Genomic DNA, 16,648 nt, shown 5'->3' on the forward strand with positions numbered 1-16,648 from the left:
ATCTTCCCCTTCCCCAATGTGTATGTGTGCCTATGGCCGAAACACATTAAACCGTCTGAATCTGAATCTGAATCTCTCTCTTTTATATGGAGTTATATGCACACAAACTGGACAATTTCACCAAAATATGCAACAGCCGCAAAAGAGGAGATGATGGCGAAAGTGTACATGGTATGCCAAGAGATGAGAATTCTTTATGAATGTGACACAGAATAAAGTCAGGTTGGTAAAATATGGCAGGTTTGTTTTATTCAACAAGTTTAACAAATAAGTCCAAGTTTAACGGCTCTTAAGTTACACTGATGATTTGACCTGTGGGATTCCTGTTTACAAGTTTAAACATTTCATCAAAACAGCACATTCCTTCCTATACATTCAGCAGTGTTGATATGCATTGATATAAGTCACGAGCAAGAGACACATGACAGAACAGTATGTGGTAGATTCAGTAAGCATGACTGTAGAGACATTGGGGCATGATATGCATTACAGTTCATGTATTTCTGATGTAGTGATTTCAGTGCTGGAAGGAGTTTTGAGCCAGCCAAGCATAACTGTAGAGACATTGGGGCATGATATGCATTGTAGCTTATGTGTTTCTGATGTATTGATTTCAGTGCTGGAAGGAGTTTTGAGCCAGTCGCACAGCTTGGATGGCCAGGCATTGAGGGTGAAGCGCTACCTGGAGTGCCTTGGTCAGTCAGGGGGCAGCGACGACCCCATGGCCTTCACCATGCCACAGCCGCTGGTTCTGGACAAGTTGGATCGCTTCAAGGTCGCCTTTCTCCGTCAGTCCCAAAGCGCCACATCAGGACTTTTCAAGCAGCTGTCTTCAAACCATGCCCAAGGGAGATTTGAAGAGAACACGCTGTACATCGACTGCACTTTAACGGTCAAGGTTCCCAAGGCTCGCATCCTAGCACGCAGCTGGAGGGTGGATGCCGAGGAGACGGTTTTGAGTTTTCTGGCATTGCTGGAAGTGATAACATACGATGTGGTGCAGCAGCTGTGGACAGAGGTGGAACAGGCAGTACAGGATGCCAACATCAGCAGTCCTGAGGGAGCAACCCTGTTCCACGTGGCTGAGGAAGCCAGCTTTGTGGTGGTGGGCATGAAGAGCATGGCGAAGGAGTTGTACGATCAGGTCAGCTCTGTCATCAGAACCAAAGAGGGGGAGATTGAAAAGAGGAAACAGCGAGTGACAGAAACTATCCCCAAACTGACTCGGCCTCAGCTGAGCCTGCTACTGGCCATTGGGTTCAGTAGGGAGGCAGGGAAACGCCATGAGGGGCTGACAGTGGACATCCAGAAGAATAAGAAGATGATTGTGTTCCAAGGCTTGCTGAAAGATGTGAAGGAAGCAGAGGTGGAGATGTATCAACTGCTGAACACTGTGAAAACACAGAAAATCACCACCATGACCGACATGCAGAAGAAAGTTCTGGGCAGCAAGGAAACAAAGAATTACATTGTCCAGAAATTCAAGGATAGCCACATTTCATCTGTTTGGGAAGTGGGTCAGAAGGAGGAAATCACTGTCTTTGCCTTTGATGACAGAAGCCTGGTGGAGGCCATCCACATCATCACCAGATCAGTGGTTGAACATGTTTGCCATTTAAGCCCAGAATCCTCTGAATTACTGCATCACCCAGACTGGCAGACACTGGTGTCAGTGTTGACAAAGGATCGTCCACAAGGAGTCCTCCTCATCACTCCATCTCATGACCAGCGTCAGGTGTTTGTCACATGCATTGACAGCCTCTTGCACGCAGTCGTGGAGGAAGTGGAAAAGTTCCTTGCAGAAAATACCATCTATTCACAGAGCGTATGCTTCTCCCCGAGCCGGATGAAATTGGTTCTCATGAAATTGCAGAACCGCCTCCAGGCTATTGCCACCAATCTGAAGGCATACAAAGTGCAGATCACTGTGCGAGAGGATGCCATCAACATAAAGGGAACCAGGAAAGGCCTACAGGAGCTTATGAAGCAGCTGGAACTCCTGAATGAAACCATAGTGTGTCACGAGGAAGTCTTTGAAGATCCAAATAAAGTCAAGCTGCTCAAGTCGGACTTTGACAAAGAACTAAAGCTGATTGGAGACAGCTGTCGCTGTGTGCTGTCTCTTCACCCAGAGGACAGTCAGCTGCAGGTGAGCACAGGTGTGACTGTTCATGGTCTTAGGTCTGCTGTTCATGGCTTTGTTTACTGTGACATGACACTTTTGGTTCTGAAGAATAGGCTTCTTGTTTCTACTTTTGTAGAGATTTTAGCATTATCATTTAGTGAAAGATCAGGAGGAAGGTGGCAGAATGGTTAAGACGCTCAGCTGTCAATACAGAGAGTCCGTGAGGGTGTGGGTTCAAATCCCGCTCTCGCCCTTTCTCCAAAGTTTGACTGGAAATCAAAACTGAGCGTCTAGTCGTTCAGATGAGACGATAAACCGAGGTCCCGTGTGCAGCACTGCACATAGCGCACTGGAAAAGAACCCATGGTGACGAGAGTGTTGTCCTCTGGCAAAAACTATGTAAAAAGAAATCCACGCTGATAGGTACATATATATAATAGCATGCACTCAAGGCCTGACAAGCACGTTGGGTTATGCTGCTGTCAGGCATCTGCCTAGCAGATGTGGTGTAGCGTATATGGATTTGTCTGAACGCAGTAACACCTCCTTGAGAAACTGAAACTGAAACTGAAAGATCAGCTGAGCCTCATTTCCAAAATGCAGGTTGTGCTTGAATGAGTATGTTGACAGTTGATAACACGTGTTGTCATTGCTTTTCATGAATGACTTATAATGCAGTATATGAACTCAATATTTCCACTGGCTCAGGCAGAACCACAGGCATAGAAGTGGATGGTAAATTAGATTATGAGGTTACCAAGAGAGCATGGCATGAAAGGCAACAAACTGTGGGACATTTTTTTCTTTCGTTTTTTGGTTATTTGTGTTTTGTTTATTAGACACGACGGGCGCCATAGCCGAATGGTTAAAGCGTTGGACTTTCGATCTGAGGGTCCCGGGTTTGAATCACGGTGACGGCGCCTGGTGGGTAAAGGGTGGAGATTTGTACGATCTCCCAGGTCAACATATGTGCAGACCTGCCAGTGCCTGAACCCCCTTTGTGTGTATACGCAAGCATAAGATCAAATACGCATGTTAAAGATCCTGTAATCCAGGTCAGCTTTCGGTGGGTTATGGAAACAAGAACATACCCAGCATGCACACCCCCGAAAGCAGAGTATGGCTGCCTACATGGTGGGGTAAAAACGGTCATACACGTAAAAAGCCCACTCGCGTATATACGAGTGAACGTGGGAGTTGAAGCCCACGAACACAGAAGAAGAAGAAGAAAGTGTATAAGACTGAGGATGCTGCTGCTCTGTTTTGCAAATCCCTTCAGGTTTGACATAATGTGATGGGGTTGTATTATGTGCTTCCTTTCATGATAACATATTTGTGTCACCTTGGCCTTCTTCTTCTTCTTCTTCTGCGTTCACTCGTATGCACACGAGTGGGCTTTTACGTGTATGACCGTTTTTACCCCGCCATGTAGGCAGCCATACTCCGTTTTCGGGGGTGTGCATGCTGGGTATGTTCTTGTTTCCATAACCCACCGAACGCTGACATGGATTACAGGATCTTTAACGTGCGTATTTGATCTTCTGCTTGCATATACACATGAAGGGGGTTCAGGCACTAGCAGGTCTGCACCTATGTTGACCTGGGAGATCATAAAAATCTCCACTCTTTACCCACCAGGCGCTGTTACCATGATTCGAACCCGGGACCCTCAGATTGACAGTCCAACGCTTTAACCACTCGGCTATTGCGGCCGTCTGTCACCTTGGCCTTAGAAATGAAGGCATCTGCATTGCTTGTTAGGAGGAGAGGGGGGATGGACAAAATTCTCAGTGACTCATCCATGAAATGAATGACACTCAGTTGTAAAATGAAACTTGTGTGAGTGGTCTCAGCCTTTCCATTTGAACCCACAACACACTCAAGTCTGGACAGGAGTTAGTCTGGAGCAAAAAAAAATCAAAAAATCACTGTGATATTCCTGTGGTGGGGGCTGAAATATGTGTCTTTCCCAATTCGACAGTCTGTGTGATAAAAGTAAAACTTTGTCAGCGTAATGATAACGCTAACCATTTCACCATGTATGTATGATAGTCGTGTTTGACCACCAGAACAGCAGAGGAGGCAACTGCTGTTCCAACAAATTGGGCAAGAATTTGATTATAGTCGAGAGTGTCTTGCCCAAGTTTCACCCCCGCTCTCTCGGCCAAGAGGGTTTTAGGACAGTTGGTATAGGGATGGTTCCCAAAAGCAAACTAGCCCCCAAGGCTGCAGCACTAAGAGCCAGTGCAATCTTGCCTCCTGCTTGCTTCCTCCACAAAAGACTAAGCTGACAACACTTACCATTTCACCATACTGGCTGATACAATGATGACATATTATATGTTTGACTAATTGTCCTCCATTTTTTTCATTATTGGTATTATTATCATTATTCTCATTATTGTTATCATCATCATTATTATTGTTCTTATCATAATTGATATATCATTAATTTTGGGCTTAAACAATGGCAGACAAAATTGTTATTTCCATTGAGGTAGTAGTTTCAGCTTGTGAATTTTACGACTTTTGCCAACCACAGGTGATGGGGTCTGGCACTGTAAGCTCGGCAGGTGGTATGCAAAGGGGAAGTGAGGACATGCAGACATCAGCCAGTGCTCAGCTGCCCAATGGTGTCACTGTCTCCGTGGTACAGGGGGACATCACTCAGATGGCTGTAGGAGCCATCGTCAATGCTGCCAACAACAGAATGGATCATATTGGCGGCTTGGCTCAAGATATTGTCAAAAAAGGTTGAGTGTTGCGTGGCTGTCAAGATCGTCTGAATTGTGTTTGTGTAGAAGCAGTCAGAAATATTCAGCCAGCCTCAGCCTGTGCAAGATCCATGTAGTCATGCACATTTATACACCACATATGTCACTCATGCACGCACATACACACATGCGTGTGTGCATGCACACGCACACACACACACACACACACACATACACACTGCATTGACAGTTATGCACACAGTAAATTAATTTATCAGATGCAGCACATATGCTTTTGAAATGCACTCTTCTACTGTTGTTGTTTCATTCATTCTTCCTCCATTCCTTCCTCTTCTGTTTGTTCTGCTTCTCGCATCATTTGTGAACTTGATAGGTGATAAAACACAGCAAATTGAATATGCTGCAGTTATCAGGTCGTAGTTTGGCCATGAGTTTTGGATACAAAATTCAGTGCTTATAGCTTTTAGAGGCGTTTGATTGGCTGAGAGCGGACCGGGGCAAGACGGCTCGTCTTTTCACCATTAGCCGAGCGAAATTTGGCCAAGCAGAGCAAACCGATAGGCCTAGTTTGCATCAGTTTGACATGGTAAGTATATGTAACACCAAACATGGAGTATAATACAAACTCCTCCTATTACTTCATTTTTCATATATCTGTTCAAAATATTGCCTTAAAGTTAAAAGACCCCAAAAATAGTGTTATGTATGTGTGTGTTTGCGTATGTGTGTGTATGTGTTGTTTATGTGTGATAGTACCCATGCACGTGTTGCCTCCTGTTTCAGGCGGTGACAGCATTCAGAAAGAGTGCCACGACAGACTCCAGCAGAGAGGACAGCCGTTGAAAGAAGGGGACGTCATCGTCTCGGGCCCAGGACGCCTGCAGTGCAAGTTCATCATCCACGCTGTCGGGCCCCTGTACAAGGGAGGCCGCAGCGGCGAGCAGGATTGCCTTTTTGACACCGTCATGACCTGCCTGCAGACAGCCAACGACCTGAAACTTTCCTCCATCGCCATTCCTGCCATCAGCACGGGGATTTTCGGATACCCAGCTGTGGAATCCACCAAGGTCATCGTGGAGGCTGTGGAAGGGTTCTTCAACTCCCACAGACGCTGCCCCATCAAGAGTGTGTACCTTTGCCACATTGGTGCCAACATTGTTGAACTGTTTTCTAAAGCCCTGCGGAAGACTTTCCCATCAGAGCAGAGTTCTTCCACTGGTCATGGCCAGCCGGCAGCGAGGAAAGGTGTGGATGTGCGGTTGTCTCCCCTCCTATTGGTGTTCAGTCTGTGTTTCTGTTGATATTGACTTTGTGTGTTTGTGGACATGTGTGTAAGTGTGTGGTTTTATTGTGTGAGTGTGTGTTTTGTGTTTCTGTTAGTGTGTGGACATGCATAAGCACATATGTTCAGGTGTGTGTGTGTGTTGTGCCTGTGCATAAGTGCTTGATTTGTGTGTGCAAGTGTGTGTGTTTGTGCGTATGTGTGTGTTTTAATGGTCATGGACTGCTTAGCTGCTTTTAGTTCAGGTCATTTCCTTCTCATTTTCTCTGCTCTTCCTGAAATAGTGAACCTGGCCTGTACCGTTTGGTCAGAACCCCCTATCTCTGCATTCTACATGTCTGGCTCATGTGAACAAAATGAGTCTCATGCAATACCCCGTTACAGTTGCCTACACATGTGTGGGTGAGAGAGAGAGAGAGAGAGAGAGAGAGAGAGAGAGAGAGAGCATGGGCATGCGAGCATGTGTGTGTGGTAAAACTGAACATTGACATGTTCTGGCCAAAGAACCTGTCCCAAGGGGCAGTTGTGTGTACCATCCTTTCCCTTCCTCCCTCCACACTCATCTTTCTCACAGCCTTTTTTAAAAATTTTTATTTTTTATATTTTTTTTATTGTTCCTTAGATGTTATTCAAACTTTTGTTTTCAACAGTTGCATCACAACTTTTACAACATATCTAGACTGCAACCAGCTGCCATGACCATGCAACTGTAAAGATGCTGCACGGTAGGTCTTGCTGCTGTTGTTGCTGATCTTGATGGTGTTGGTGCGGTGTGCGGTCAAAGGGTGATACCGGTGCTGTTTTTGTTTGAAACAGACGAACGCTATTTTTTTCAGATACAAACTATCGCCGTCAGTCACCAGTGGCCACTGACTACGGAAGGTATCCAGAGGCGCACCATCAAACACCGATGGCTGCTGCGTACAGCGCACACCCTGACAGCACCCAGAGAATCATTACTGTTTCTGTCATCCCCGGGGAAATTGCTAAACAGTCTGTGAGTGTGCTATAAATATAACTGTTTCTGTCATCCCCGGGGAAATTGCTAAACAGTCTGTGAGTGTGCTATAAGTAAAACTGTTTCTGTCATCCCCGGTGAAATTGCTAAACAGTCTGTGAGTGTGCTATAAATATAACTGTTTCTGTCATCCCCGGGGAAATTGCTAAACAGTCTGTGAGTGTGCTATAAATATAACTGTTTCTGTCATCCCCGGGGAAATTGCTAAACAGTCTGTGAGTGTGCTATAAATATAACTGTTTCTGTCATCTCTGGGGAAATTGCTAAACAGTCTATGAGTGTGTGCAGTTTTAATCACAGGCGGCATTCTCATTTGTCGCAGATTCTATCTATGGCTCTTTTTATGTGTTGAGGATTATAATTTGCTAATGTCACTGACATGCAGGTTATGCAGTTTGAAGTTTCATACCTGATATATATCTGACTTAAGGATTCTGTTGTTGTTGTTGTTGTTTTTGTTTTTTTTTATTTGGTGATATTATTGGTAATCTAGTATGTTTGTTGTTTTTTAAGTCTCTCCGAAACATTCTCGTATCCGCAAAATCTAGAAATTGTTATCTGTATGTTAGCACTAAATGCTTGTAATACAAAATATTCAATAAAATATTACTGCTGTTGCTCTGGCACTATTTCAGTACACCATGTGTTATTTAGCTGTCCAGTTCTCACAACACAATATAAAAAACAGGAGGATAATAATAATATATATTTTAATTTTTATATAGCGCTATAATACAAGCATAAGCAAGCTCTAAGTGCTTTACAATCCAGTACCTAAAGTGAAACAAAAAAGCATATAAAAAGTAGTAGAAAAATAAAACAAAATCATTGATATTATAAAATTAAAAAAAACCCACAATGCATAAAGCTCACAAAGTAACATACTATCAATACTACAACTGTTACACTCCAACACTCACACTAACACCCATGCACAGACACACACACATGATTAAACGGCTGAGATGACAGCAATTTTCACTTAAAATACATACATGTAAAAAGGAACATAATTGTAATCTGCATGCCACAGATTTTGTAAAAATTGTAAAATAAAATTTTGGATAGAAAAGGTAAAAGGGGTAAAAAAAATCAAGTCATTCTCCTTAGACGGGCGCAATAGCCGAGTGGTTAAAGCGTTGGACTGTCAATCTGAGGGTCCCGGGTTCGAATCACGGTGACAGCACCTGGTGGGTAAAGGGTGGAGATTTTTACGATCTCCCAGGTCAACATATGTGCAGACCTGCTAGTGCCTGAACCCCCTACGTGTGTATATGCAAGCAGAAGATCAAATACGCACGTTAAAGATCCTGTAATCCATGTCAGCGTTCGGTGGGTTATGGAAACAAGAACATACCCAGCATGCACACCCCCGAAAACGGAGTATGGCTGCCTACATGGCGGGGTAAAAACGGTCATACATGTAGAGGCCCACTCGTGTGCATACGAGTGAACGCAGAAGAAGAAGAAGAGTCATTCTCCCTTTCGAACCACACCACCACCATCCATCTACCCACTCCCATTCTCTCTACTCTCACATCACATACACTCACATTGCCATGGGATAGATTTGAGCATAAGGCACAGTGACATTCAAGGTGATATGTAAGATTCCCAAAAATTTTTTGCATCAGTTGCTGAGGTCACAATTATGATACTCCGCGAGGAGGAATTTTGTTTTCATGTCCCGTCACACATTTCGGTGATTGAAGACATTTTGTTAAAGTATTTATGAATACATTTGAGTATTATCGGTTAGAAGGGGTAGGAGATGTGAATGAATGGAGAGTTTGGGAAACTGGGCAAATGAGGGTGAAATTTGAAAAAAAAAAAAAAAATCTAAATACAATTACAGGAAATCACTTAAAGGACTTCGTAAAAAAAAAGAAGTCGTTAAACTGACAAGCGAAACAACTGATAATGAATGCAAATAGTCAAAAACATCAACATTCTCAGTCACTTGTGGAGACACACTTTCATGCACATAAGGCTTCATCAAGATACAGTCAAAAATTATATGCTTAATTGTTATGTCACTAAAGCATATGCACTTGACATTAGAACAATACTTGGTCTGTAATGAATTTGATACTCTGCAATGAGTTGCTCTTTTTATATCTATTTTATTGGCAGTATGACTGCTGACTCCTCCACCATATGCCCTACCACACTAACGTTCACTGGGATTTGGGGTGGGTGTTTGTTTTTTGGGTTTGTTTTTGTTTTGTTTTGTTTTGTTTTGTTGTTGTTATTTTTTTTCTCAATACACCCCACCTACCGATGTCTTACCCCTCACCCAGTCTCCATGCCCATTGTGTAAGTGAGTATGCTGAAAGGGAATGAATACGTACATGTCGAAATCACCATGTAGTGAATAGACAATAAACCAGTGAGAAGAAGGTGGTCTGCATGTTTTTTTTGTTTTTTTCTAGAAAAGCCAGTGTGTTTCATTTGAACAGACTGTGAATTTGATTATTTGTTTTTTTCTAGAAAAGCCAGTGTGTTTCATTTGAACAGACTGAATTTGATTATTTGTTTTTTTCTAGAAAAGCCAATGTGTTTCATTTGAACAGACTGAATTTGATTATTTGTTTTTTTCTAGAAAAGCCAGTGTGTTTCATTTGAACAGACTGTGAATTTGATTATTTGTTTTTTTCTAGAAAAGCCAGTGTGTTTCATTTGAACAGACTGAATTTGATTATTTGTTTTTTTCTAGAAAAGCCAGTGTGTTTCATTTGAACAGACTGAATTTGATTATTTGTTTTTTTCTAGAAAAGCCAATGTGTTTCATTTGAACAGACTGAATTTGATTATTTGTTTTTTTCTAGAAAAGCCAATGTGTTTCATTTGAACAGACTGAATTTGATTATTTGTTTTTTTCTAGAAAAGCCAATGTGTTTCATTTGAACAGACTGTGAATTTGATTATTTGTTGTTTTTTTCTAGAAAAGCCAGTGTGTTTCATTTGAACAGACTGTGAATTTGATTATTTGTTTTTTTTCTAGAAAAGCCAGTATGTTTCATTTGAACAGACTGAATTTGATAAAAAAAAAAAAAAAAAATTTCTAGAAAAGCCAGTATATTTCATTTGGACAGACTGTGACTTTGATGACTCTTTTTTTTACTTAATTGATGTCACAGGCGGATGTGATCGTGAACTCCACCTCCGCTGGGCTGGCCCTGCACAATGGTGCAGTGTCTTCATCCATCCTGAAAGCAGCTGGCCAGAGCCTGCAGACGGAATGCAGCGCCAAATACCCTGGCGGTGTTCAGGTCGGTGGGATGGCTCGCACCACGGGCCATGCGCTGAACTGCCGAGAGATCTTTCACATTGTTATCTGCAACTACTCCAATTCTGCCGCTAAGCAGGTAAGTGGAGTGTTGATCTAGAGGTAAAGTGTCTGGATGCTAGTCATTCGGATGAGACAATAAACTGAGGCCCCGTGTGCAGCATGCATTTAGCACACGTAAAAGAACCAACAGCAACGAAAGGGCTGTCCCTGGCAAAATTCTGTAGAAAAATCCACTTCAATAGAAAAATAAAATTGCAGGCAGAAAAAATGCCAAAAAAAAAGGATGGTGCTGGGGAGAGCAGCCTGAATTTCACACAGAGGAATCTGTTGTGACAAAAAGAGTAATACAGATGCAGATAATGAAGATGGTTGGATGTGAACACAGACACTTGCACGTACAGAGGTCACTCATGCCTGCACACAGCATGCATGTGAATTAATGCGCTTGCAAGTGTTTGTAGACGAGCATGGGTTGTCCATGCAACTTTTGCACAGTTCCCAGTCCATTTCCCTTTCTTTTTTTCCTGCAAGTCTTTTTTTTTTTTTCTCTTTTCTGCAGTCTGTGATGTACCTCTGTGCTATTTTGCTTTGACAATTAGGCAATGAGATTGTAAACACTAGCTGTCCATTCTGCAGTGTTACTTACCTACATGGCCTGTTGTTTTTTTGTTGTTTTTTTGTTTGTTTGTTTCTTTGTTTGACTCTGAAGTATTTCTATCTTGTTTGTGATTCTTTGCAGCATAATTATGTCATGAACTGTGTTTTGTAAGTTTTTCTTTAAAAATAAAATAAAATAAAATAAAACATTATGTAGGGGAGGTTACCTACTTCCGGGAGGTTATCGGCCGTAGCTACTTTCGTTTTCTCCGCATAGGCGGATAGTCGTTTGCACAGGACAGGAAAGTCAGACCCCTGCCATGGTCTGCTCTAGTGGGTCACGGTAAGTATGTTATTTAAACATAACTTTAAATAGAAAATTTCCTATTATGTAGATGTGACTGTTTTGTGTTTAATGCGGTTGAATGTTTATATTGTTGGGCAGTCTAGCGTGGTCTGTTGGACTTTGAACAACAGTGTCAAATGTCCCAGGCCAGTTGTGTGTCTGTATGTGTGTGCATGTACACCTGTATGCACTTATTGGGGGTGGGGTTGTCATCGTTATTGTTGTCAAGCACCTGCTCGCATCCCCTGTTGTGTAGCAGATTGGTATGATGCCTGTTTCCCACAGATTCTGGAACACACAGTGAAGATGTGTTTGTCGGAAGCTAGCAAGCAGCGTTACACATCTCTGGCCTTCCCTGTCCTGGGCACTGGCAACCTGGGCTTCCCTGCTGACGTGGTGGCCACAATCATGCTGGAGACTATCCACCAGTTTGAGCAGGAGGTGCCGTCAACAAGCCTGCAGGACGTCAGGATTGTTGTCTATCCCTCTGACAGAAAGAACCTACAGGTGAGTCAAAATCACGGTGAAAGTGACAACCATGTCTGAGATGACTGCATTCAAATCAGTAACCTGTGCTGTTAGTGCTTAGTACATTATAGACAGGTCCCATGTTTACATTGCTGGGATGAGAAGAGAACTAAGCAGAGGGGTGTGAGAAGATGCAGCCTATGTGAAGTTTTGTAACAATTCGTGTGCATTGATATTGTCCATTATTTATTTATTTATCTATTTATGTATTTATTTACTTATTTATATACGCTTATCTATTATTTATCAACCTTTTTTTTTCTCTCAAGTCCTGACTAAGCGCGTTGGGCTACGCCGCTGGTCAGGCATCTGCTTGGCAGATGTGGTGTAGCGTATATGGATTTGTCCGAACGCAGTGACGCCTCATTGAGTTACTGAAACTGAAACTGAAACTGTCCATTTGCTACTGGTGCTGCTTGTTGGTGGACTTATATCTGCTGTGATGAGGGGGTGGGGGGGAGTGAGGACAGATGTGTAAGGGGATGGCAGGAAAAGAGAACAGATTATTCTCTGTTTGTGTTGTTAGATAACTGACAGTAATCAGAGTTTGTGTTGGAAGTCTGGAGTCGACCGGAGGGAGCGGAGGAAGTGGAGGAGGCAGTGGGTTGGCGTTGTTGAGAGGGCCAGGAGTAGAGGGCCCAGAGTGTCGGCGAATCGATTGCAATCGCACCTTAATTTTAGCACGATCGCCCAATCGAGCTACATAATTATGTGACCTGACTGGAGACATAATTTGACAACAAACAAGAACGCCAGAGAGTCGACAGACAGACAGAAAAATCGAAAAAACTTAGCCATATGGAGAGCACAGGATCAGGAGTCATGATGGCTGCCGTCAAAAGAGGGCGCTAGCCAGGGGGACAAAGGGGAGGTTACCTACTTCCGGGAGGTTATCGGCCGTAGTACTTTCGTTTTCTCCGCATAGGCAGATAGTAGTTTGCACAGGACAGGAATGTCAGACCCCTCCCTGCCAGAGTCTGCACTAGTTGGGTCACGGTAGGTATGTTATTTAAACGTAATTTTAGATAGAAAATTTCCTATTTTATGTATTCTTGTTCGTAACTGGATCTTGGATCTACCACCGTTCATTAATCAAGCATTTGTTGTGAACTGTGAAATATCCATTCATTAGGTTACAGACCATTTGTTAGGTCTGTCTTTTGTTTATAAGCTATTTTGTTTTCATTTCAGTAACATGCTCATTTACAGCATAATTTGTATTTGAAAGCAGTTCTTATTTTTATGAATGCTTAAGATTTGAAAGAGTTTACATTTTTACAACTGTTTGATATTTGAAAGGAGCTGATACTTTACAACTGTTTAAATTGGAAAGGATCTTGTATTTTTGCAACTGTTTGCCATTTGAAAAAAAGGAGTTTATATTTTAACAGTGGTTTGGTATTTGAAAGGATCTTGTATTTTTTGCAACTGTTTGGCATTTGAAAGAAGTTTGTATTTTCACAAATGTTTGGTATTTGAAAGGAGTTCCAAAGTGCTCAACGCGGGGCAGTAAAGAGTTACCAGGGTGCAAAATCCTTTGGGTACAAGGGAGCCAGCGCTCGCCAGAACAGGGTGTTTTCTTCCGGAGAGTCCAGCAGGCAGACAGGACAGACGTGTGAGTGAAGAAGACTGTGAGCCACAGAATGTAGAGTGAATGTGTGTCAAGATTGGGAACTGTGTCTAAAATGTCACCAGAGATTGTAGAAGAATGCAGAATGGATGCGTAGAAAGATTGATTGTGAACATTGTCCAGACTTTCACAGCAGAACACAGAATGAATGGAAGTGTAAGAGAATTATTAACCTGGTCTAAAATGTCATGATGGAATGCAGAAGAATGCAGAATGACATTGTGTCATATTTGTTGAACTTTGCCCTAAATGTTATAGTGGAATGCAGAAGAATGCAAATTGAAGTTGTATCATAATTGCGATCTTTGTCCCAAATACCATAATGGAATGTAGAAGAATGCAAAGTGAAGTTGTATCATAATTGCGATCTTTGTCCCAAATACCATAGTGGAATGTAGAAGAATGCAAAGTGAAGTTGTATCATAACTGCGATCTTTGTCCCAAATACCATAGTGGAATGTAGAAGAATGCAAAGTGAATGTGGATAAAGATTGTCAGCTTTGTCAAAGATGTCACTCTGTAAAAGAATGCGGAATGAACGTGTACAGAACTTGTGAATCTTGGCCAAATGTCAATATAATGCAGAGTAAACCCAAAGAAAGCACACCAAATTAATTACAGACATTCTTGATCATTTTGTCCATCCGCAGTTATTTCATCATTCACTTATATGCATATCACTATAATTAAAAAAAAAAACAAAAAAAAAACAAGACTGAAAGCTTATCAAGTAACACTTTTCCGCTTCCCCAGTAATGACCGAGTGTAGGTTTTGTGTATGTGTGTTTTTCTTTTTACTTCATGCACTGCTGTTTACTGTTGATATTGCTGCTTCATTGTTCTGTTGTTTTTACTGTTGCTGTAGCCGCTGCTATGCTGTTACAGCTGCTGCTGTTGGTGTTGGTGTTGTTGTTTTTTTTGTTGTTGTTGTTTTTTGACTCACTTATGTAAACAAAGTGAGTCTATGTTTTAACCCAGTGTTCGGTTGTCTGTGTGTGTGTGTGTGTGTCCGTGTGTCTGTGTGTCCATGGTAAACTTTAACATTGACATTTTCTCTGCAAATACTTTGTCAGTTGACACCAAATTTGGCATAAAAATAGGAAAAATTCAGTTCTTTCCAGTCATCTTGTTTAAAACAATATTGCACCTCTGGGATGGGCACAAAAAAATTTAAAAAAAGAAGTCTAATTATATGCAAACTGCATTTACTGTTATATTTATATTTTTTGTATTTTCTAAACTTGGCACTTTGACCTCAACAAGAGGAGTCATTATTATCATTTTTTGTTCAAACAGGAACTTCTTTTGCTAAGCATGAAATTTTTATCTATTTTGCAAACATTTTGGTGCAGAGGTAAAAAAGGGAAATTACTCTGTAATTAATGCTAGGGGACTTAATTTATCACAAGTGAGTCTTGAAGGCCTTGCCTCTCTTGTTTTTTTGTTGTTGTTTTTTGTTGTTGTTTTTTTGTGGGGGGGGGGGGGGGGGGGATTGATGATACAGTTTGATGCAGAATCTGATTGTGTCTGCCGTTGGGTTTGGCAGCAGAAAGCAGGGAATTCACTTTTGAACGTATTCATGAGATGGATCAATGGAAGTTCTCTCTCCCATATTTAAACAGGCAAATTGTTGCGGAAAATGATTGGAGACAGCATATTTACTCATGCTGTCCACTTAATTGATTTCTTTTCCATTTTTGGACTTAAACTGATGAGGGAATATCTCACAAGATGTTCTGAGATTTTAAACCACTCAGCAACACAGAATATAGAAGTTTCAGGTTGTTGCGAGGACGCAGAAGATTGAAGGTAGGGAGATGGTGATCTGTTATCTGCTGGTAGTGGTGGTGTTGAAGGTAGGGAGACGGTGATCTGTTATCTGCTGGTAGTGGTGGTGGTGAAGGTAGGATAATGGTGATCTGTTATCTGCTGGTAGTGGTGGTGGTGAGGGTAGGGAGATGGTGATCTGTTATCTGCTGGTAGTGGTGGTGGTGAGGGTAGGGAGATGGTGATCTGTTATCTGCTGGTAGTGGTGGTGGTGAGGGTAGGGAGATGGTGATCTGTTATCTGCTGGTAGTGGTGGTGGTGAAGGTAGGGAGATGGTGATCTGTTATCTGCTGGTAGTGGTGGTGGTGAGGGTAGGATAATGGTGATCTGTTATCTGCTGGTAGTGGTGGTGGTGAGGGTAGGGAGATGGTGATCTGTTATTTGCTGGTAGTGGTGGTGGTGAAGGTAGGGAGACGGTGATCTGTTATCTGCTGGTAGTGGTGGTGGTGAGGGTAGGGAGATGGTGATCTGTTATCTGCTGGTAGTGGTGGTGGTGAGGGTAGGATAATGGTGATCTGTTATCTGCTGGTAGTGGTGGTGGTGAGGGTAGGGAGATGGTGATCTGTTATCTGCTGGTAGTGGTGGTGGTGAGGGTAGGATAATGGTGATCTGTTATCTGCTGGTAGTGGTGGTGGTGAGGGTAGGATAATGGTGATCTGTTATCTGCTGGTAGTGGTGGTGGTGAGGGTAGGATAATGGTGATCTGTTATCTGCTGGTAGTGGTGGTGGTGAGGGTAGGGAGATGGTGATCTGTTATCTGCTGGTAGTGGTGGTGGTGAGGGTAGGGAGACGGTGATCTGTTATCTGCTGGTAGTGGTGGTGGTGAGGGTAGGATAATGGTGATCTGTTATCTGCTGGTAGTGGTGGTGGTGAGGGTAGGGAGATGGTGATCTGTTATCTGCTGGTAGTGGTGGTGGTGAAGGTAGGGAGACGGTGATCTGTTATCTGCTGGTAGTGGTGGTGGTGAGGGTAGGGAGACGGTGATCTGTTATCTGCTGGTAGTGGTGGTGGTGAAGGTAGAGGGAAAGTGGAAAGTAGGGGTGAAGGGGATGGGAGGGAGGGGGGCTGCATGATAATAATCAGTGTCTTGATCAGGGCTTAATTCTGGCCTGATCGCCCAAATGAGCAGCGTAGTCTTATAAAGACACTGGACATGATCAAAACTATTGACAAACAAACAAACAAAAAAGCTGATCGACAGGTCAATAGAAATTTTTTTTTTTTTTCAACTTAACCATATTGGAGCTCAGGTTGTGGGAACAAAGATG

General features: G+C 42.6%; 1 protein-coding gene across 1 annotated transcript in view; it reads left to right on the top strand.

Moving 5' to 3' along the window:
• LOC143296825 (protein mono-ADP-ribosyltransferase PARP14-like) overlaps positions 1 to 16,648 on the top strand; it is a 62,202-nt gene that overhangs the window by 24,598 nt on the left and 20,956 nt on the right. Inside the window, exons 11-17 of the mRNA XM_076608824.1 lie at positions 618 to 2,149; positions 4,668 to 4,878; positions 5,644 to 6,105; positions 6,979 to 7,139; positions 10,301 to 10,528; positions 11,681 to 11,902; positions 13,406 to 13,538. Of these exons, the coding sequence (XP_076464939.1) occupies positions 618 to 2,149; positions 4,668 to 4,878; positions 5,644 to 6,105; positions 6,979 to 7,139; positions 10,301 to 10,528; positions 11,681 to 11,902; positions 13,406 to 13,538 (2,949 nt within the window). The remainder of the gene's footprint in view (positions 1 to 617; positions 2,150 to 4,667; positions 4,879 to 5,643; positions 6,106 to 6,978; positions 7,140 to 10,300; positions 10,529 to 11,680; positions 11,903 to 13,405; positions 13,539 to 16,648) is intronic.

This window comes from Babylonia areolata, chromosome 2 (assembly GCF_041734735.1).
Source record: "Babylonia areolata isolate BAREFJ2019XMU chromosome 2, ASM4173473v1, whole genome shotgun sequence".
NCBI classification, from domain to species: domain Eukaryota; kingdom Metazoa; phylum Mollusca; class Gastropoda; order Neogastropoda; family Buccinidae; genus Babylonia; species Babylonia areolata.